The sequence below is a fragment of the Quercus suber genome, unplaced genomic scaffold, assembly GCF_002906115.3.
Source record: "Quercus suber isolate HL8 unplaced genomic scaffold, Cork oak 2.0 scaffold_80, whole genome shotgun sequence".
NCBI lineage: Eukaryota > Viridiplantae > Streptophyta > Magnoliopsida > Fagales > Fagaceae > Quercus > Quercus suber.
The window spans coordinates 638,679-662,342 of record NW_027069545.1 but is presented as its reverse complement, the minus strand read 5'-3'; the positions used below and the strand labels follow the sequence as shown (position 1 = coordinate 662,342).

The 23,664-nt window shown below is 33.8% G+C and overlaps 2 protein-coding genes and 1 non-coding gene across 7 annotated transcripts; all 3 read right to left on the bottom strand.

The window, feature by feature from the left end:
* Nucleotides 1-405: 405 nt before the first annotated feature.
* On the bottom strand, nt 406-7,525 carry LOC112029719 (uncharacterized membrane protein At1g16860). Its single transcript, XM_024062412.2, is given in 8 exon segments — nt 406-876; nt 1,501-1,712; nt 2,269-2,424; nt 3,407-3,501; nt 3,504-3,578; nt 3,581-3,778; nt 3,781-4,379; nt 7,245-7,525. Coding segments are annotated over 7 exon segments (1,452 nt in total). The 5' UTR covers nt 4,304-4,379; nt 7,245-7,525; the 3' UTR covers nt 406-683.
* Nucleotides 2,780-2,924, bottom strand: LOC112029722 (small nucleolar RNA snoR135). Its single transcript, XR_002884786.1, has one exon. It is a non-coding gene; the product is annotated as a small nucleolar RNA snoR135 (small nucleolar RNA).
* A 4,161-nt stretch (nt 7,526-11,686) lies between the features above and the next one.
* Nucleotides 11,687-19,665, bottom strand: LOC112029702 (uncharacterized membrane protein At1g16860). Of its 5 annotated transcripts, none has more exons than XR_010629055.1 (6): nt 19,133-19,665; nt 16,047-17,011; nt 15,162-15,317; nt 13,688-13,899; nt 11,894-12,175; nt 11,687-11,769 (listed from the first exon to the last, which is right to left on the bottom strand). XR_010629055.1 is itself a non-coding variant. In XM_065773783.1 (6 exons), exons 3-6 carry the CDS (start codon nt 16,929-16,931, stop codon nt 11,983-11,985), a joined length of 1,446 nt encoding a protein of 481 aa, XP_065629855.1. In that variant the 5' UTR covers nt 16,932-17,011; nt 17,781-17,834; nt 19,133-19,665; the 3' UTR covers nt 11,687-11,982. The 5 variants fall into 5 exon arrangements, 4 of the variants coding, with proteins under 4 accessions (XP_065629855.1, XP_065629854.1, XP_023918159.1 ...); XM_065773783.1 differs by adding an exon at nt 17,781-17,834 and having other exon boundaries at nt 11,687-12,175; XM_065773782.1 differs by adding an exon at nt 17,129-17,224 and having other exon boundaries at nt 11,687-12,175.
* Nucleotides 19,666-23,664: the final 3,999 nt, after the last annotated feature.

Sequence of the window (23,664 nt, the reverse complement as noted above, 5' to 3'; positions counted from 1 at the left end):
TTTTGATCCATAAAGCTTCCCAATTAATCAAGATATAGTTTCTTGACTAATAATCTAGGAACAATTCTTCAAGCCATACCATTTGAAATAAGAGAAGGTATCTCATGTCTTGAATATACGCATCCTCCTCATAAGTCATAACGTGTGGATCCCTCACCGCCATGGATCCACACGGCCGTGGGTCCATGATGATAGGGAGGATGCATATAACCTATGACAAAATTATTGCTAAAATAAAAGCACTGAATCTCTTAACAATCATTGCATTCAGCATGGACAGAAAATCCCTGCTTCACATCTTGTTTTATTATTCCATCCTCAATTTTTTAATAAACTCAATCACCTTACAGCCTTGCCTTGAATACATCCGTATGCAAATGGGTTAAAACCAAATGATGCCATAAATATAATAAGACAGTCAAATTATGACTAGTCATTAGTGGGATAAAAATAATACATCAATAAGACAGATTGATACAATTTTCTGTATAGAGACAATATGCTCATAACATTTTCCTTCTATTTAACATAAACCCAATCTGCTCAAAACAAGTAAAATTCCCATTCCATCAAACCACCCCCAATAATTAAAAAAAAAAAAAAAAAAAAAAAAAAGAGAGAGAGAGAGAGAGAATATTTCCTACGAAAATTAATAGCTGAAGAAGTTTACAGCTCACATACTGCTAAACTGGTATGACATCATTCTTTGATGCGTCTTCACACCTTAAAACAATACCGTCGAGGCTAGCAGACAAAATGCATTTGGTCCATTGGCATCCTGTTGTTATTGGCTCTGTTGGAGGGACAATCATAAGCACATTTTCATTTCTCTGAACAACTCCCATTACACTAACCGTGCTTCCCTCTTTGATATACCTACATTCACAAGAATACAGTTTAGATGTACAGGCTCATTGGCAGCTACCATATAAAAACTTATTTTTACACAGAAAAATGCACAAAAATTGCATTTGAACTCATTGCTCATGTAAGCATCACATAAAATGAACTTTTAAAGTTGTGAGAACAAACAACCTATTAAAGCTTTATTTATTTAAATATATTATGCTTAATGATATTTATCAGCTATATATTTCAATCCTGTCAATACATATTTACTTATAAAAATGAAAGGGCCATGCATTGACTCCAAGATAGACACATCAGGCTTAGGCTGAAAATTATAGACCAATTCTACACCAGCTGAGGCACTTTTAGACCCAATGTAGACCAAACTATAAGGAAATCCACCCATAAGGACCATAAGACCACCATAGCCTCTGATCCTCACTCATGTAAGATATTGATGACTTATTTAAAAAGATAATAATAATAATAAATCAATACGTGATGACTCATAAAAAAACAGAAAATAAAATTATAAAAGGGGATATTTACATAACAACTCCTCCATGCAAAAAATAACACATTAGGATTAATCATTTGAACAAACAAAAAATAAAGGTGAACTGAAATCTTCCAATAAGAGAGAGCTTATACCCTTCTTTCAACTGCATTATGCGTTCATCACTGGAGAGGTTCCTCTCTCCCAACCACCTGATGAACTCAGGGGACAATTCTTCAGTTTGTGGATTAACATCAATGACAATTGAGTCATCAACATAAGGAGTCACCTTTGCTCCACAGCCAGTCTTTACCAAGGCTCTCAACCCAGATTGGAAATCAGAGATGTAGAAATCAACCACACGCCTCTGTCAGATCAAGATACCAGTCAAAAATTGCAAAATCCCAAGAATATTTCACCCCAGTGGGCATAGTAAGTCTTTTGGCATCACCATTTGAGGGCCCTAATAACAACTCGATCTTTAAAACAAGCAAGCAATTAGACCAAGAATATTAGAGTTACAAATTTTGGATAGCAGCAAAGAGTGGATTGATATCTAGGATACATCATGGTATGGTAGAGATTCTAAAAAACATAAGAGTCCAGTGCATCTAACTAATACAAAGTAGGCCGGGGACATCTGTTCATACCTTACCTACATGCATGAGGTATGATTTTGTTTGCAATAGTCTCTGATCCTTTGAAAATTTAAAAAGAGAGATAAGTGTTTCCATTATTTAAATAACCCAATCCCGCACCTCTTGACCCCACCCCCCACCCCGTGGGGTTTACTAGCCCTCTTTTTGCCCAACACCCCAAAGAGGGTGAAAGATTTATAGCAAACTCAGGAAGTAACAGGTGATAAACTTTAAATATGATAATACTATACACAAAACTATCAAGCCAATATTTCAGTTACTCACTTCTAACGATCTGAGCCCCCAAGTAAAATGACGATGTGAAGGGTTGGCAGCTTTTGAATCCCATCCTCGATATTCATATAAACTTGTTGATGTATATACACATCTAGGAATCTTTTGGAAAGATGACTCAAGAGGAACATTACCACAGGTAACCACCTTCAAAAAGAAAACCAAACATGTGATCATTGTCATTCAAGCATATGGGGAAATAGAAAGGGGGGAAGGGGATGAACACAGAAAACCAACAAGCCTTCCACTCCTCTTCTTTTTTTCTATTTTTGACAAGGAACAGAAAAAGCCAAAAGCAAAATCCTTGAAACACGACCCCTCTCTGTCTCTACACAAATGAAATATTAATGCCACATCACTAAGCAATTTCTGTCAACAAAATACATTGGTAACTTAGGTTTTACATTTTTAAAAATATTTACTCTCAAATAAATATTGACCACAGGAGTATTGATTTTTTTTTTTTTTTTGGGGCGGAAAAGTAAAATAGAGAGAATAATTGTGATGTGGGTAAGATGATTGTTGATGATATCAATGGTTAAGATGAAACACAACTGCCCACCTCCCCCAGATTGATCTTGCAGGGAACTCTTTCAGAAACAAAGTGCACTGATGGTAGCACAACGCTGATACACAATCCCTGCTCTGCCTAACAAAACCTTGGAGTGGGACCATTTATATACAACAAATAAGATTAAACAGAAATTTAAGAGAGAGAGAGAGAGAGAGAGGCTAAGGGAGGCTAGATAGTTATAATATCATACTCTCACCACTAATACTTTCTGTCTTCTGTCTCTTATTCTTTCCCTCTATTAGGGAAAATCCCCTTTTACTCTCTTATTTCTCATTTCTGCAATTCAATTCTCATATCTTACTCCACATATATTATATCTTGAATCCACAATTATAGCAAACTAATTGCAGAATTCAATTGTGCATGTGCCATATTTGGAAAAGGGGAAGAAGAAGACACCCCGGGGGGCCCCCGGGGGGGGGGGGGTGTTGGTATTAGAATTGAAAAAAGAAGATACAAGACAAAGTTAGAATTTAAAAAATTATAAATATAAGTTGCCTTTGCATCACTAGAAGTAAAAACATAAAGTAAAAAATCATCAAGAAAACTACATACCCCAGAGACCTTCACATATTGCCCATTCTTCGCAGTTCTAAGCTCTGAATCAGGATAATTAGCAATGTAACCAATGATAGCTCTTCTCCCCAAAAAGTGTTCCAAATGAATAATCCAGCAACTAAAGAGAAAAGAGCCACAACCACAATGAGGAGAATGGCATTGTGGACTGCCCAAGAATAAATCCTCCAGCAATGAACCCCATCACAAATAGTAGAATTAGCAACCATAATACTGACTTTGGAATGTTCCTCTTAAAGGAAAACTCATCATCTTGAGTAAGAATAGTCACAGCCTGATTGTGAACAACAGTGGAACCTTGTGGTTTCATTGATCCCATAGAATCCAGAGGACCAGATACCTTCCGAGGGGCCCAGAAGAATTTAAAGGGCCTGAAGAAATGGGCCCAGATGTAATGAGACCTGTTGTTGGGAGATTAGGGGGAAGAGGCCCAGAGTTTTGGCGGCCTGTTGGTGTTACTCCACCAGATTGAGGACCAGATGATTTTTTCAAGGGCTCACCATGCTTATTTAGTGGTCCAGAATTTGATTTCTTTAACGAAGTTGAACCAGACATGCCTCCAGAAGATACAGGACCTGAGGTGGTATAGACAGCCCGTGCTGCAGCATTAGGCATTATTGGTCCTGAATGTGCACCAGCACCTCCAAAAGATCCAGTCCTTGACGGAGCACCAGTTATAGGTCCAGATTTCCTAGATTTAGAGCCATCCACAGGAATATCAAACATTTTCCCCAGTTCTCCTGATTTCTTGATATCTCCTCCAGTATAGGGCACAGCCACAGAGCTCATAGTTGGAGTCCTTTCCTTGGGCTGCTCTGGCCTCCCTGATACATAAAGGCCATTGCTGAGCTGATGAGATGGGATTCTGGAACCCATCAAGGTTCTTTAAGAAACCCCCAAGAAATTATGCGAACACTAATGGCAGTATGATGATGTGATGCTCAGAGCCCTCCTGAGAACAAAAACATTAAAGCAATCATAATCATTGTTTACACTAAAAAATAATAACAGACACATACTCTCTAGGATGGGGGGAGATGGATAAGAGGCCAAAGCTAAATAAACATAGAACCAGTTTGAGAGTTTAAATAAAATATGAGCAGATCAAAAGATTCAAAACCCTCAATTTGAACGGCAGAATTGATTATGATAAAACAAAATGCATTTCTATATAAACATAAAAGCATTCTTGATGACATAGACATACTACTAGAATGAAAGTGAACGATTAAAACCTCAGAAAAAATTCCCATTGGTAAACTAAAAGATATTATACAAAATAAAAATGAAAATATCACAAACACCAAGTTTTATCAAAAGAAGCTGTATAGCAAGTTCTCATAATTGATCAAGAAAAGTTTAAAGAATCTACATCCAATAATTAATCAAAGAACCCATTCACCTCAGGTTGGTACTGGTCAAAGGTAGAAGCTAAAATCTAAAAAGGAAGCAAAAATTTATTAAGAGTTCTACATGATGGCTATGTAGACAGAATATGTCGATGGTATATTGGAAAGAATACGAACTATTAAATAAGTAATTAAGTTCTACATCAGTATTATTTTATCATAACTCATATAGCAGCAAGGCCAGGAAGAAGATAGCATTACAGAAGAGACTTAGAAGGATAAAAGAAGAAGATTGAATATAAATAAACTGAAATTGAAGATGAGAGCTGACATCAAGCTAAAGCATAAAACTAATAGTCTGATTTCTTATTGCTCAGCACTGATTGAAGTAATTTGCACAACTGCAAGAAGATTGGGCTCATCTACGTGTGTGAATCAGTATGTATAAATATAGATACACAGTTATGCTATTTTGTTGATGTGATGTTATAATTACCTTTTCTTTTTGGGATTGGTAAGTTATGCACACACCATGTGGGCATTGAACCCACAACCACACCCTCCAATCCATTCATACGAGGGGAGGCACCATTTGAACTAGAGTCACAATTTAAATTCTATACTTGTATTGTAACCTAAAGCAAATCAATGCGCATCACCCCTAATTAGTATGTCAAGAAAAAGGCATCAGTTGGGGTAAAAGCCATCTCATAAGTCCTTCTTATATTCCTTATGTCTCTCCTATTCTACAACCAACAAATATCAGTATTTCAAAGTCAAGAGTGTGTCCAATATATGTCAAGGAGTATCCAAGAGGTATAAGATGCTTTAGGAAAATTTTAAAATATTTCTTAAATTTTTAGTTATGAATTGGATAGCATCCAGGAGCACCCAAAAAATATGGTTACCCGATAAGGTTTTGACAGAGAGATGGTTCCCAAAGCATTAAATTTCTATGCTACTTAGTCGAACACCGACGATACAAAGAAACTTTTCCATCATTCAAGAAAAGAGAACAAAGCATAACCCTACCAACATTTACAACACAGATCAAGAAACGAAGAAGAGAAAAGGCAGAAAAAAATATTGCATGGACTAAGAGGTGGAGCGGAGATTTTATTGTACATTGAGCACTGGACCCAATGCGAATCTACATTCTCAAATTTCAAATACAAGCTTTTCAGTCCCCCAGGAATCTCACTAAATTTGGGAACTACAAAAGAGAATTTACACTTCTAAATAGGGGGGAAAAACATCACAATTTTTCATTCATAGAAAGTTTTGACAAAATATTGCAAATCAAGAAATAAATCCATATGAAGAACCATTTTCATGAACCAAATGAAATGAACAGAGCATAAAAGGAGCACCATTTGATACTTAAAAGAGTTAGAAAAGAATTAGTAATAATAGTTTTAAAAAAAGGTCTGGAGCAATAGTCATATGATTAACAAAATTCATAGTATATGATTAACATCCAATCTATCATATCAGCAACTAGATAAATGAGGATCATTACATTTACAAAGAAGTCAACCACAGCACTTGCTGGCATATAAGATTCAAAGAACCAGAATCCACCCCAATTCAAAGAAACAACACAACCAAAAATCACAACTTTGAACCAAAAACACTAATAAATACAAGACTTACCAAAGACCAAAACTCTACTCCGATGGAAGTAAAATCCAAATTCTAATATTAATAATTCTTAGTTTATCAGTTTATTTCCCTACATATTCTCAACCAAACAAACCACAAAGGCAAAAATTACCCATTACAACCAAAAAAAAAAAAAAAAAGGAAAAATTAGAATATTCCATATTTGGAAAGATTACAGACAAATGGCACCCTCTTCATTCTCCAACCACCCCAATTACCAGATTTTATAGCCCAAAGCCAATGAAACAAACCATAGAAGAAAAAGATCTGTAGAAACGAGTACAGATTACAATGCTTAAGAGTTCAGTAAAGTGAAGGTTTTTGTCGAGTGGAGTCCCATATGATGTAATCAAAAATATAAAACAGACAATAAAAAGAAGAAAAAAAAAAATCCAAACCTTTTAAAACTGTCATTCCTTTTTCTTTTCCTACATTTTCTCAAAAACCAAACAAAACCCAGATTCCAAAACAAATGGAAGCCCCAGAGTCTTCCACATTTAGAAGGATTTCACACAAAATGGTATAGTTAATAGGAACCCAAAACCACATTAAAAAAACAAAACAAAAATAAGACACCCATTTAGAAAAACAAAACAAAAAATGAAGAAAATAAGACATACCCAGGTCAGCATTCAGTTCAAAAACCAATAAAATGGAGAAGATCTGAGAAAAGAAATGAGCCACTCACACACAAAAAAAGTGAAGCAACTGAGAGAGAGAGAGCAGAGAGCAGAGAAAGGGGCAGGGGCATAATAGGGAAAAGAGGGAACTTTAGTGGCAGTATAGCATAAGAAAAAGTCACAAACCTGAAGGAGGAGAAGGAGAAACAGAAACAGAAGTAGTAGCAGAAGCAGTATGAGTTGAAATCAGGAGATTTGGAGACATCATCATGTGTTTGATCCAAGTCACTACTCAGCTTCACTAGGGACCAAACTAAATATATCCCATAATATCTCTCTCTCTCTCTCTCTCTCTCTCTCTCTCTCTCAAAGTGTGTGTGTGTGTGTGTGTGTGTGTGTGTGAGAGTGCGCGTGGCTTTTTGTGTGGGTAGAGACTAGAGAACCGCAACAATTGGTTGGTTGTCTCGTCCGGCAGATCACTCCAAGTCCAAGCTGACTGAAAAGCATGATTAAGGAGGCATTAGAAAAGATAATATATATAATAATACTGGCCATCAAAAAAAGATTATATAATGTTTTTATTTGACTATGACTATTTTTTTTTTCTCTCTCAAAAAAATAAAAAAAAAAATAAAATAGTCATAGTCATAGTCACTCTTGAATTGAAATTTTTGTTCGTGATATTTCCATCAAAATGCTAAGTCTACCCCTGCCTAATGACTAAAGGGGGCATGACTTTCTAGAAAAAATATATATATAATTTACAGTTTTTTTTTTTTAATTCGATAGTTTGAATAGAAAAATTTGAATAATGTATGTTTAGGTTAGAAACACAATTGTGTTTAGCTTAAAGTAGTAAAAAATTTTGTTGTTGAATAAGAAACTTGGATTTTAACAATGCCTGCGTAAAAAACCAACTAATATATTAGGCTAATGATAAGAGTAATCATTATAGAGTAGATGTCATAGATTGAGTTTCTACCCTATCTATAAATAAATAAATAAAAATATTGAAAATACAAAAAGGTGTTAACCAGTTGAATTACAAAACTTTTTACTATAATTTAAAGTTTCTAATTTATATATTTTCCATTGTTTTGCCTATCCCCATATTGGATTTGGATTTAGAGGTCACTTTATTGATTTTATATTTTGGGAACAAATTTTTTTCTCGATTTTCTAATAAGGGAATAGCTTTCTTATGGTTTAATTCTATCATAATCTACTCATTCAATTATTTACTTAACAAGTGTAATACCAAATTTGATGGTTCGAAGTATTCAAAACAAAATTGATGATTCAAAAAGGGAATTTTTTTTTTTATTTTTTTTAAAGGAAGAAGAGAGAGAAGCATGTTTGTTTGATTTGTAAGAATTTTAAGATTGGGATAATCAAGAGTTTTGTAGCTCAATTGACATCTTATGGTATTTTCAATGAAATCGTCTAGGGCTCAAATTCCTCATCTCCCATTATATCTATCAAATTATAAAATTATTTTAAATCTTCATATGGGTAGAAGCAAAATATGATGTGCAAAATGTTGGGCCAGATGAGATTAATTATATTGTAGAGTTTTTAAAATCCTACAATTCGTGTTAAATCAATAATTTAGATTTTATTTGTGGGGGTACGAGGATCCAAAGTAGTAATAAGGTGAGCAAGGTTGTTTCCGAGGAAAGGAATTTCATGAGGAGTATTTGGAGAAGAACTATTTTTCTAATAAAGGAGTTCGGGATATTGCCATTGAGAAAAAAATACCAAGGACTGAGGACTCCATATTAACCTTGGAAGGTCAAGAATCAGGCGTGCAGGGAGCATGGTGCAATCCCAAGGGAGACAAAGGTAACTTGATATAAAACAAGGAAGAGAAGAAAAAGGAAGGACAAGGTAGCCATCTCCTCCACATTAAATGCACCATAACCACTTAGCTAGTCGCATTAATGGAGAAATAACCCTGAACAGTGTCCCACACAGCTCATGTTCTAGTGTAAAATCCTTCTAGCAAGGCCTTGATAAGACAATTGTCAAGAGAGTTTAATCATAGCCCTCCAAATGTAAGATCCAGGTGTGTTCTTGCTGAGTTATATAAAGCCAAGAAGTGCCTAAATCATAAAAAAAAAAAATAAAAAAAAAAAAGATATTAGTAGAAGAAAAAAAGGAGAGAGAACGGAACCAACCATTGTACCTTCTTCCTCGGACAAACACTTAGTCAATTCTGAATGTATTTAGTTAATTGTCAAGCCCCAGGATTGTCATCTTTTGTTACAAAAAGGGGTATTTAACGTTAACCTTACATCCCATCTCTAAAAATTTATTGTGTGGGTAACATAGATTCCTTATTTTCTTTTCTTTTTCTGCCCGCCACATTATCATTTAATCAATAATATACCATATTAAAACTAATCAATATTTGTTTAGATAATGATATCATAGTAAACTCTAGATCATTGATTGAACAATAAATTGTTATTTGACGATTTTAAGAACTCTATACACTCATAACTTTATCACAAATTTAAACTATTTCTTTTAAAAGTGATATTTAAACCTCTTTAAATGGAAAAATTATTAAGTACTTCTTGATTCCACCCTCTCACATGATGTCATCATGAATTTATCAACTTTGATTGCCAAATTACCCTAATTACTTTTAGTAAAAATTAAAATGATAATTCTTTCTTAAAAGGGGCTTAATAAGGCTAGAAGGGTACAAGAAAGCATTTTATAAAAAATAATAATAATAATAATAATCTTGAAGTTTATAATTTTATCAATTAGAGATTTCATGGAAATTGAAAAGTTTTTCTTTTTTTTTTACTAATAATTCACTCCGTATAATGTTTAATATAATTATTAAATTTTCCTTCTCATTATTGTAATTATTGAATTATAAATAAATAAAATTATATTCTTGCTTTGTTTTTTGCCCCCTGCACTAGACATGCATCTTTTGACACGTTGCAGTCAGCTTTTAATAGTGTTAGGTTTATAAAGTTTCACATCCAAAAAAAGTTCACTTACGAAAATCAGCAGTGGTTCCCTCTGCCTGTCACATGTTATTGTGAAGATAAACAACATAATGTGAAGGTCTTGATCATTATAGGGATGCCGCGTCCTATGAAATTGACTTGCAGAGGTCCCTGTTTTGTTTAGATTAATATGAATATTGTTTAGAATAATAAAAGGTCACCTCTTAATGTCACTATTGCTTACATAAATTGACATTATCATGTCCCCTCCTATTTTGCTTACAAATGGTGAGTCTACCTCTGACTTCCCAGTTTCTAACATTTCTTGCCGTAGGGGTAAATATATGACTCTTTGTTTTTTTGGCTGTATTTTCTTTTTCTTCTATTTATTTATTTATTTCTCTTTTTTGACTAAAACTTGTTTTTACCATAATTGACTAAAACATATTTTATTTCATCTAGTTTTAAACACTTTCATTTTTTTAATCAATTCTAAGGTTGGGTACTAACTAGTAAGGGTTAGAAAAGGCAATTACTCATCCTTTTAAAAAAAGTATTTAGCTGAAATGCAAAATTGACCCTCTAGTTTTCTTTAGATTTCATTTCAGTTCTCTAAGTTCCAGATTTATTCAATTAAGGTCTTTCCGTTAACTTTTATAAAAAAATTTGAAAAAAAAAATTCTAAAAATATTTTTCAATCATTAATTGAATTTTTTTAATTTAAAAATTTGAAAAAAATTTATAAAATTGAAAAATTAACCACAACATGTAACAAAAATTGATGAAAAAGCCTTAATTGAATAAAGTTGAAAGTTAAAGGACCGAAATGAATAAAAGCAAAATTAGAGAATTGAAATGAAATCTCAAGAAACTTAAAACACTAGTTTTGCATTTTACCCTAAGTGGCTAAGTATTTTTAAGACCAAAGAGTGAGATTTTTGGGAATCTTTGAACTTTAAGATTACTGACATTTTGATCTTCTTCCTAACTTTCATTAACAACCCATAATAAATGAAGTCATTTTGTTTTATAACTTTGGGAAAAAAAAAAATTTAATTTGAAGTTCCAAGATAACAGCAGTTCAGAAGTCTAAGGGGTAAATTGTAGAATTTGAAACTTCCAAGAACAAATCCAATAACAATTAGAAAGTCTGCATACATGATTCGTACAAATATTTATGAAAGGAAAATTGTGATTCACAAATCTGTTCTTATACAATGCCTCATACAGGATATTCTCTTCATATTTGACATTTATAGATGATAAAAACCTTTACAGTGATTGTGTATCGATTAGAATAGGCAAATACAACTTCCAATCTTAGTCTACAACATAAATAATTAGGGATGACAAAAGGGCAGGACGGAGTTGAATCAAGGCTGCCCTATCCCATCCCTGTCCTGTCAAAGGTATTTTGCCATTCCCGATAAGGTGGCTTTGACATTAATTTGGTATAACTCATGTCATCATTAGAAAAGTATAACTATATACTTAAGAAAGCAATTTATATAGGGCAAGTCATAGAAGAGAAATATTAGTTCCACCCCACCTCCCCATCCCTTCTCTCCCCTTCAAATATGGAATACAAATAACCTCACAATTCCAATATGAAAAATCAACTCATGAATCAAACATTTTCTTTCCTTTTCAACTAACTGCTCCTTTTCAACATAACTGCAGTCTGCTCAAACCTGTAAATTTTCTCATTACATCAACACGCCCATTACAAAAGCTTCCAAACCCTAGGAAAAATAACGGAATGAAAACTCCTTAAAACTATACACCAAGCTAAAGGTGGGGAAAAAAAAATAAAGGAAACAAAAAAGAAAAAGATAAAAATCACATCAGCTTAATCAACATACTTACCACCACTTTTTTACTACAAACACCACCACCATCACCAATTTCTGATATTTCGAACAAGATATTTCACAAACGACTGAATGAGTGATGTCCTAAACAGGTATGACATCAATTTTTGATGTATCTTCACATCTCAAAACAATACCCTCAAGGCTAGCTGGAAAGATACATTGTGCCCATTGACATCCAGTTGTTAGCGGATCAGGTGGAGGGACAATCATAAGCACATTGTCATTTCTCTGAACAACACCCATCACGCTAACCGTGCTACCTTCTTTGATGTACCTACAAAACATCATCAGCAGTTTCAAGGTTTTATCACAACGTTCTACTGTTGAAGGTTTCTTTATTTATTTATTTATTTTTCATACATTGCAAGTGCGGATGGAGAATTTGAACCCTAGATATCAATGTTAGAAAACACCAAGAAATGGCATTTAACCTAAAGGTCATTGGTACTGTTTAAGACTTCTCTTAGGGTCTGTTTGGTTGGTGGATGAAAAGTATTTAGTTTTTCCTCGTGTGTGTTTGGTTGGAGAGATGGAAAAGTGAAAGGGTGGAAAACTCTTTTGTTTGGTTGAAAAGAAAAGTGGGAGGATAGAAAATGTAGTTTATATGAATTGACTATTATACCCTTGTTACATAATAGGTAAAAAATAGATTTATTTGTACTCATTAAATAATATAAAATTTACCAATTATATTTTTCAATGGAAAGTGTTACGTCTACAACATTTTTCACAATACTTTCACAACAAAATTTATGTGAAAAGTTGTTACTAGTTCTAATTTAAACCCACCACTAAAATTATTTTTTTACTCATCAATATTAACTAATAATAATATGTTACTTAAAATTTATTGTGAAAATATTGTGGTAACATTTTTCAATTAGAATTTTTTATTCTTTATATTATTTCTCTTTCTCTCATTTCATTTCATCCATACATTTTTTTATTTTACTCCATACACGTTTGTCCTTATCTCTTTATCTCCCCCTTCTTTTCTTTCTTTTTCTCCCTCATTCAAGAAGTGCTCTCATTCTCTATTTTTTGTCTCCAGCTCTTGCTCTCTGTTTTTTTTTTTTCCTTTTCCTCCATACACGTTTGTCCTTATCTCTTTATCTCCCCCTTGTTTTCTTTCTTTTTCTCCCTCATTCGAGAACGTTCTAGCTAGTGCTCTCATTCTCTCTTTTTTTTTTCTCCAGCTCTCACTCTTTGTTTTATTTTTTACTTGATTCTAGAATAGCCGTTGTGTTTGTGAAGAGGGTAGGTGGGAGAGGGCATTAGTGTAATTCCATAGTGAGAGCAGTTTTCTCTCCACAATTTTCCTTCTGATTTGGGAGGATGCAAATTGTGGGCCCGTGGGAGAAAATTTTCTCCTAGGTTTTCCATCCTCAGCATGCCAATTAGTGAAAAACACTATTTTCCACCCTATTTCCCTCCTTTTTTTTTTTTTTTTTTTTCCATTCCCCCTATTATCCCCCCAACCAAACATAGTGTTAATCTTGATTATTAACATTTTTTTTTTTTTTTTTTTCCATTCCCCCTATTATCCCCCCAACCAAACATAGTGTTAATCTTGATTATTAACATACAAGGCATTTGGTTGTCCCTTAATCCAATCATGAAGTAACTGTTATATGTTATACTTATGCATTGGACTCAATAATGCTAAACTGGGGCCTCCCTCCCACCCAAGGACAAGGAAAAGAAAATGTGAATCTTTGGTTAACATTTTTCATCAGACAAACAAACTAAGGTGAACAAAACTCTAAAGAATAAAACAGTTTCTTACCCCTCTTTTAATTGCATTACACGATCATCACTTGAAAGGTTCCTCTCTGCCAACCATCGGAGAAACTCAGGAGACATGTCTTTGTTTTCTGGGTTAACATCAATAAGAACGGAGTCATCAACATAAGGAGTCACCCTTGCACCATAGCCTGTCTTAACCAATGCTCTTAACCCAGACTGGAAATCAGAGATGTAGAAGTCGACCACATGCCTCTGTTAAACAACATAAACAGAAGATTCAAGATAAACAATTGAAATGAGTTGGGAATGCCTCTGCAAATTCCCGATGAACAAAAGGTTTCTGTTGATAGTGGCATGTCTCTGGCCTGCATGCATCAATCAACAGAATTGTGATGAGATGGAAACTTGGCTTAAAAGGCCCAAAGGCAAGACATTTTACAAACGCACCAACACCCTTCCTCCCCTCTAAGCTGCTGTATGCTGCATAAACTTTTTTTTTTCTTTTGTCCTTTTAAAATACAAAACCCCTCAGACATTGCCCAATAGATTATAGAAGCAAGGGCTGAGAATTAACTAATCCAAATTCTTTCTTTGTAGAAGCCATTGAGGGTAAATGGCTGGAAGGTTGAACCATAAGCCAAGAAAAGAAACCCAGGGCTTCCTTTCACTCACAAAGCTCATGGGAGAGAGCTTTTGCTTCTTCATTTTTTTAGGTACGTTACACATGCACCCAATGAGTCTTGAAATATGACCTCACCCTCCCCTTAGAACTTATAAGGAGAGAGGTGTCAATTGAGCTAGAGCTCATCGATATAGGAGAGCTTTCATTTGGCTCTCAAGAGAGGCCTATTGTGTTTGACGAACAATAATTTTAAATTTGACTGCAATTTTCTTTGATAAGTAATTGGTGGGGGTCATGGGGTTTGAACCACAAACATCGGACACCACAAACGATGTCATTACCGCTGGACTATCACTTGAACCCTAAAATTTGATTGTGATTGACATGAGGTTAATGAATAGAAGTACTCTCCCTGACGTATGTTAGCATTATATTTGCTTTTCTGCTCCACTTACGCAAACTGGGGAAAGATGTGTGCCTTTCTGGAAAAATGTTAAAAAAATTCTATTATTGGCACAATTCTATAATACCCAATGGTGGAGACATGCCCAAAGTGTCTTTTCTAAAAAGCCTTTAAGACTAAGGGTGGGATCAAAGCATGGACATCCTGGTTAGCAGAAAATAGATTTATAGCTAAAAAAAGGTGAAAAAATGCCAAGATATGCAAATGGTATCCAACTAATAAGGCCAGGAACCCTCAAGGGAGATCAATAGTTTCACTAGATTCAAATATAAATTCATAGTTTTTCTAGATAAGCAAAAAACACGCTAAAATATAGCATACACCTAAAACAAAAATAGAAAATTTCCATAGAAATCTCATGGATGGTATAAGATCCAACTCATTATGAACCACCAGCGGCAACTGAGAAGTAATATTTCAATTACTCACCTCAGATGATCGAAGTCCCCATGTAAAACGACGGTGTGTAGAATTGGCTGGCTTAGAATCCCATCCTCGATACTCGTATAAGCTGGTCGATGTATAGACGCATCTAGGAACTCTCCGGAAGGATGACTCAAGCGGTACATTACCACAGGTAACGACCTTCAAAAATTATAACAAAAAAACTCATCAGATTTTCATACAGATGTCACTTAAAGCGTATGCAAAAAGGTAACATTAAGCAGATGAAGAACTTTCATACAAGAAACCTACCAAGCCTTTATCCATTGCACAGAAATCAATTTTCTGCAGCCAATTAATGCCTGTTTATAACTTGTGTTCAAGATACTCTCTTTATCTCTCTCTCCCTCTCTCTCTCTCTCTCTCTCCACACACTGACACACATGAAGACAAACATACAAAATACTGAAGTATAAAACATTGATTGCCAAAAGAAATCTTGTAAAAGTAAATATTGTTTTGTAGATCTCCATAAATACATTAAAAAAAAAAAAAACTCACATAATTTGACAACTGATGCTATTCATAAGAAATCTTTTTCATAAAATTTCTATTAACATGAACTTTCTAAGATTCTTGTAAGAATTCTGTGTTCACATGTCCAAGACATTAAGATAATCTATTTTCATTCAGTATGTGGCCATGTCAAGATAAAATACTCGAACCCTTTCTAGTAATTCCTCTTTTATTCAATTTTCATTAAAGCAGCTATTTCCTCTTCCACTGTTTATACTGTCAAAAAAAAAACCAAAACCTTTCCAGAAAAAGAAGAAAAAAAATTCAATTCACATAAGCATAGATCTTAATCAGTAGAAACTGCAACCACAGCAGATATATAAGAATTATATCAGCACTTCTTAAGCTACATACCCCAGAAACCTTCACATATTGCCCATTTTTTGCAGTTCTCAGTTCAGCATCAGGATAACGAGAAATGAAACCTGTGATAGCTCTTCTCCCCCAACATGAGTTCCAAATGAATAATGCAGCCACTGAACCGAAAAGAATTATCACAACAATGAGCAGAATGGGATTGTGGACCGCTCCAAGAATAAATCCCCCAGCAATAAATCCCATCACAAATATCAGAATCACAGACCAGAATATTGGCTTTGGGAAGTTCCTTCTGAAGGAATATTCATCATCTTGGGTCAGAGTAGTCACAGCTGGGTTGTGAGCAACAGAGGAACCGTGTGTTTTGATTGACCCCATGGAATCTAGAGGACCAGAGACCTTTCTTGGGGCCCCGGATGAATTTAGTGGGCCAGAAGAAATAGGCCCAGAAGTAATAAGACCTGTTGTAGGAAGAACTGGGATAGGGCCAGAGTTTTGGCGTGTCACTCCACCAGATTGGGGACCAGATGACTTCTTCATAGGTTCACCATGCTTATTCAGTGGCCCAGAATTTGATTTCTTCATTGAGGCTGAACCAACCATGCCTGAAGATACAGGACCTGATGTTGTATACCCAGCCCGAGCTGCTGAATTTGCCGTGATGGGTCCTGAATGCGTCGCAGCACCTCCAAAAGATCCAGTCCTTGAAGGAGCACTGGTTAACTGCCCAGACTTCCTAGATTTAGAGCCATCCATTGGGATATCAAACATTTTCCCTAGTTCTCCTGACTTCTTGATATCACCACCAGTATAGGGCATAGCAGTTGAACTCATTGTTGGAGTCCTTTCTTTTGGCTGCTCAGGCCGGCCTGAGACATAGAGGCCATTGCTGAGTTGATGAGATGGGAATCTGGAACCCATCAAGCTGTTTTAAAAGAACCAAAAAGAAGTCCTGCAACCAACACGACTACCAGTATGCTGAAACAATATTTGAAGTCCTACTGCAAAAATGTGAAAAATAAAGAATAAGAGAAATTTTAGCAAGAAATATTTCAAATTGTTAATAATAACCAAGCATCAGAAGTAAAACTCTAAATTAGAAATAAGGAGAAACAGACCTAAGTATACTATTCTTGAATCTATCAGAATCTTCCAATCAAGCTAGAACATAAGTGGTCCAACACATCACATATATCTTACTACTACAAGAGATGCTGAATGAGAAACAATTAATATTCATAACTCAAAAATCTGATGCATGACAGGCCAGTTAATCGTGACACAATGGTATCATAGTTAAAACAAACTATCAAAACCACTATCATGAAGAATTATGGATAAAGCAAAATGGAAACAACTTGCGAAAGAGATACATTTCCAGGTACAGCAACTTTATACAGTTATAACCTACAAATAACATACTGACACAATAAATAATGTTTGGAATAGGTTTCATTTTGAGAGAATTAACAATAAGATCAAAAGAATTACTGATACTATTACTAAGTTTCTCTCAATAATTAAGAAAAAATAACTGTTTTCTCTCAATGAGATCCAAACAAAGAACCCCTAATACTATCAAGTAAAAATGTCTATAATACAATCCAATCATGTTAGCATTAATCATAGTAAATTCTATAATATAATCCAATCATGTTAGCATTAACCATAGTAAGTTCTAGTTAGTGAGTATATGTAGGAAAAGAATAGAAATTAACATATTGAACCTAACGTTCTACATTTTCTTTTGGCATAAAAATGGGAACTCACCTTATCCAAGCTAAGTAATTGTATAAGGCTTGAGGTTCCTTGCCTTCTCAGGGCCTAAATAATAAAAATGTGATTTTCAATTCTTTTCCCATCCATTCTTTACATTAAAACAGTTGAAGCATCAAAAAGATGATTTTTACTCCAAAATCCAAATTTTTCTGGGGAAAAATATAATATAGAACTAAGTCAACTACACCAGAAGGCTCATAACTTAGTCACGCTAAATCACTGAACAAAATCAAGCAGTCTCCTTATTGCAACCAAGTTAGAAACAGTTGTCTTTTGAGAGACCAACCATCCAAAGCACCATTTTTAAAGAATACATTAAAGAAACATAGATTACTGAAAACACCTATGTGGTTTTTTATTTATTAATTTACATTTTTTTTATTGATGTTTTTCTGAACCTAAGAACTATCCCTTAAAAATTGACCCAAAGCCAAAGTGGGACAACCACTGAACCATTTCAAACACAAATTTTTTTTTGCTAAGTGATTTCAAACACAATTCAAGGAAATACAAATCCAAAGCCCAGTAGATCAGAACTAATACGCCAAATCCAAATAAAATGATCCCAATACATAGGATCTAAACGAGATTTTGGAACTGAAGACCTCAGTGTAAGACAGAACTAAAATTCAAAACTTTAATTTATCAACTTTTCCTATACCATTTCTAAAAGAATCCTACCCAAATTTTTAGAGAGATCCAAATGAGAGAGAGTTTTCAGACATCCATCATCCACAAAACAAAAAGTTTATAGCTCAAATCAGACAGAAAACGCCATTTTCTACAAACTAAGGAAATTGAAGGACTAGTGCAATAAGCAGGAAATCAAAGATCTGAAAGTACACACTTAAATGAAGGATTAGATTTCATTGGTTCCCAAATAAGAACATGACAAATTTAGAAATTTACATTTTACATCCTTTCCTAAATTTTCTGACCAACCTAGGACACTATTAGAAAGAAAATTACTCACACTTCAAAAAAGATATAAAATATAAAATATCTTCTATATTTAGAAATGTCTAAACAAAACATCTTCAGACCTCAATCTACCAAAAAAACAATAAATAAGCAAAGCATTCCCGAAATATCATTCTGACAAAAACTCTGGATAGATAAGAAGATCTGAAAGTAGAGAGAGAGAGAGAGAGAGAGATTATGGACTACAGCTTGTTTTGGATCTGAGAGAGAGAAACAATGAGAATTGAACATTGACCAAAAACCAAAACGTAACCAAAACATAATAAAAAAAGGGAAAGAAAAAAAAAGCCATGTACATAATCCACATTATAATTGAGAAAAGAATAGATTTTTACAGCCCAAATCAAAGAAACAAGGCATACCCAGATCACCATTTTGACCAAAAATGAAGGAAATGTGGAAGATCTATACAGGTAAGCAGAGAAATTCAAATGGGGTTTGCTCAGAATTCAATCTAAGAAGGGGCTAATGAAAAAAGAAAGAGATGGGTGTACCTGAAAAAAAAAAATGAACGGGGAAATGGTTGAAGTTAGTAGTAGTGGTGGAAGTTGTGATTTTGCTGGTGGGTTTGAGATCCCATCTCCATATTAGTCACCATCTCACTCTCTCTAATATTTCTCTCTTTCTATTTCTGTGTCTCTCTCTCTCTCTCTCTCACTCTCTAAAGTCCTTTTCTTTTCACTCTTTCTTTCTCTCTCTTCAAAGAGCCGCAACAACTGGTGGGTTGTCTAGTCCCGCAAAAACCCACCAAACAATAAGTAAAATACTCCTATTAGCTTCAGACACAACCTTCCTCACTCTCTCTCTCTCTTGTCTGTCTTTGTTTTGTTTGTGGGTTTTTGGTCAGATGAGATCTTCTTCTCACCTCACCTCCTTTTTTTTTCCTAAGGAAATGGTTAAATGATGGCACCAAGGGCCGGTGAGGTGAGAGAGTTTTTAATAAATCCAAACGATCATTATCATGCTTATTATGGAACTAGTTTTTGGTACATAGCCAATCAAGAAAAAAGATTTAGTGTTGGTACCAATCAAATAAATGATAAAAATTATATTCTTATTTAGAGACTTGGCCTGTCGTGAGTTGTGAGTGAACCACTAAGTGAAAAAAATTATGTTTAAAAGAAATTTTATATATATATATATATAACATGCACAATTTGATATAATTATAGCAAATCAAATATATATAAAAAATTTCTAAAAAAAATTATATAAATTGTATTAGTTTGGTGTGTTAGCAATACATATTTTTGGTGAGATTGTTTATATTTAAAGAGGCTTAAAGTCTATGCTGTATATCCAAGAGTTAGCTTTTTTGGATATACATTACAATCAGTTTTTTTAAGACTTTCTCTATTCTCCCTATATGTGTGTGTTAAAATACTTAGTATTCTAAATATATAAAAAAAAAAAGTTAAAGTATATCTATGAGAAACACAATCTTATTATGTTGCAACACAATAAGATTGTTAAATTTAGATATTATTATACTTTTATCCTTTGAGGGGATTATTTATATTTTGGTCCCTTAAAATTTTTCATTTTCGTTCCTCAAGTTGTATTCCATTATCTAAATAGTCCTTACGTCCATCTTAGTTAGTGATTTGCAAATTACTACATTCCAAATAAGCTCAAAATGGCAAAATTTTTCTATTTGAAATTTTGTCATTTTGAATAGTGTTAACTTAATTATATATATATGATCAAAATTAATGAATAAACCTTTGCTTCTCTGTGTATGCCACAATGATGAACAATGACAAAGTAGCGCTACTTTTGGGATGATAATGTGATTGAGGTGGAGGAGGCGGTGGCAATGGAGTTTGTTTTGTTTTAGAGAGCATCACGACGCCACACTCAAATGTCTCTAGCTTTGCTTTCTCCAAGCGATTTTTTACTACCCACGAAGCCTCAAAGGTCTTGAGGGGAAAAATAGGATTTTGTTTATTTTTGAGTTGGGTTTGATATTTATTGTGAGATTTGCAATGTTGTTGATGTTTATTAAAGATAATCTAAATGCAATGATGGGTTTGGGTTGTATTATTAAGGCGTTTGTGATCTTGTTTGAATGAGATCTTCCAGAAAAGGTGATGTGTACATATGAAGGGGGTGAAATATATGGGTTTGATTTTCATCAAAACATTTCTCAATCTCTCTCTCAAACTATATTCCAAACTGAAATTAAAAGACTAAAAAATAAAATGAAATGGAACTAAAAGGATTACGAAGGAGAAAAAAGAGAGAGAGAGAATTTTATTTCAATAATTTTTACTTATGTTCTATTTTTAAAATAATGCTCATAATGTAGGCGGTATTTAATGAAATTTGAAGCAACAGACTTGGACGAAAGGATGCTATTAGAAAAAGAATCAAATTGGAGAGATGAAAATGCAAATTTTAAATATAAAGGATTAAAATAGAATTATCCCAAATTTAAAGAAACAAAAAGTGTAATTTAATTTTAATTTTATCAAGAGATGATGAAGATTTTGAATACTAGACAACAATTACAACCTTTTTTTTAACTTTTCTAGGTTCAAGCAACAATAATTGATAGTACAGACATCCTATTTTGCCATCAAACCGAGTTAAATTTAAGAACTTTATGAGAAACACAAGATTTTTCTTTCCGTTTTTACCTTTTAGATCTGTATATGTCTCATCTCAACCACCTGGGGTAAACTATTATATCAAAATGAACAGGAAAAGGCTCATTTGTTCAATCACTAGAATTGGTAATTCTAGATATATATTAAATTTATTATTCTTAAATAATAATAAAAATTAAAATTAGTATAACAAATAGCTGAACCCTAATGTTTCAGCTAGATGGGTAGGATTTTTCCATCTCTATTAAGGTGACTTAAACATTAATATAGTAGAGATGAGATATAAATGAGATAGGCAACCATGAGAGAGCCAAGAAAGAGACAAAACAAGAATTTTGGGGGATGATAATATAATAAATTTGAAAAAAAATAAATTATAAATAGAATTTGTATAAAAAGAATAAGTTTAATTATATATAATATTTAAATATATATATTAAATAAAAACATATATACACAATTGAGAAGGGGGCGGGAAAAACCCATCCCTACCCCATCATCACCTCTTCAGGGTTGGAAAACTTGTGCAAGGCAAGGCAGGTCGAGCATGGTGGGGAGTTGTTACCATTCCTAATTCTTTGGAAATTTATGTTTTGGTCTCAATTCTAGTAACAACGAAGACATTGTATGTGCGACAAGCTGTTAGTGCACAGGATCTGATAGTGCATTAAATGTAGGTGATTGGGAGTAATGATTGTGTCACCAGTCGCACGTAAAATGTATGCATGACAATTCCCACCTTTGACACATGTCTTTTTTAATGGCTTCTATGCCTCTGTTAGGGGATTGAACTTGGGCAACAGACAAGCTTAGGGCTAATTCATTGTATACAAGACTAGTTTTGTTTCAAGTATCTTTGTTTTGATTCTTGGACAATGCTTGGTTGAGTTAGGCCTTCGTTGTTGTGCATACAACATTGTATGTGCAACTGTCAAGGTCCATGTTTGGTGTTTTGGGTTTCAGTCTTTTGGAATTTTTGGGTAAGGGGCCAAACTACGGTATCAATATTTTATTTTGTCATATGTTGTGTATAACTGCTCATTGGGTCGTGTAACTCACCCGTCATTAATAACTTTCTAAAATTAAGTTTAAATTGAGAGCTAGTATAGCATGAAGGAAGAGCTTTAAAGAACCTAAAATGACTTTGATTGTGATTGACATTATTTATAGGACTTTAGTTATTTTTGATTTATTTGAAATTACATGACATTTTGAGTTTTTTTTTTTTTTTTTAAATTTTTTTTCAGTGATGGATGCTTATTGTTTGTAAGACATTTATTTAACGGTTTATTTATTTGGAATTAATTTTGAGGTTTAGTAACTTTAATTGATGTTTCTAAGACCAATAAGTTATTCATATACCTAAATTTGTATCATATGGATTTGGGTCATGAAATTGGTCTCTGAGCTCTGTGATGAAATAATACTTTATTTGAGGTGATGAACCACTCTTATTCAAACTAAAGCAACAATAATTGAAAGGAACTCAAAGATAATGGTTCTAAAAGATGCTATATGTGTATGCATGGTTAGTGAATTAGTACACATTTAGTGTCAAAAACCCAAAACCATATTTCCTAAACAAAACCATCCACTCAAAAAAAAAATGTTATCAATGTCACACTAAAATAAAATAAAAAAGTAATATTTCCTGAAAATATTCTCCACCAAACAATTTTCCTAAAAACATATTTTTCCTAAAAAAACAAATGAAATTGCTAGGTTATATACTCATGTTTCTTTTGATATATTCTTCACGTGGAAGGAGATTGGATATACTCATGCTTATGCTTACTTTGAAGTGAAAGCTCAGTGACATTTCGCCAACTTGTATATGGACAGGCTTTTCTCTACGCGTTTTGGCTGTAACCAATAAAATCAAATGAGTGCCATCTTTAAAGGACTTGCCCTGAACTTCCATGCAACTTTGGTTTTCACATTGGTCATGCACTGGTTGATCCTTTTGCTCTCTCTCTCTCTCGTACAACAGACACTGACACACACAACAGTTTTTTTGTTACATTTACCTGTGTTCTTGGAGATGTGTAGAAATAACTTTTTGCACACATCAAGTAGAACCAACATTTATCATTTATCTCTGATGCGGTTTATGCCTATTCTTTAAAAAAGCGAGATCTGAATGATACATGCATTTTTCATGATATATTGAGATCATCAAATAGAAAACTAGCGAGGAAGCTAGGGAAAGATTAATTGTGTCGAACATGTTCTTAACAAAATGTTTGATTTGGAAAATTCTATTCTAAACCATACAGTAAGTGATT

Excerpts from the sequence above, each read along its gene's own strand:
- LOC112029702 (XM_065773783.1), bottom strand. The coding sequence starts at position 16,931 with ATGGGTTCCAGATTCCCATCTCATCAACTCAGCAATGGCCTCTATGTC. Across the intron at positions 15,318-16,046 it reads AATATGTGAAGGTTTCTGGG|GTCGTTACCTGTGGTAATGT; the intron begins GTATGTAGCTTA and ends TAATTTTTGAAG. Across the intron at positions 13,900-15,161 it reads GGGGACTTCGATCATCTGAG|AGGCATGTGGTCGACTTCTA; the intron begins GTGAGTAATTGA and ends GTTGTTTAACAG.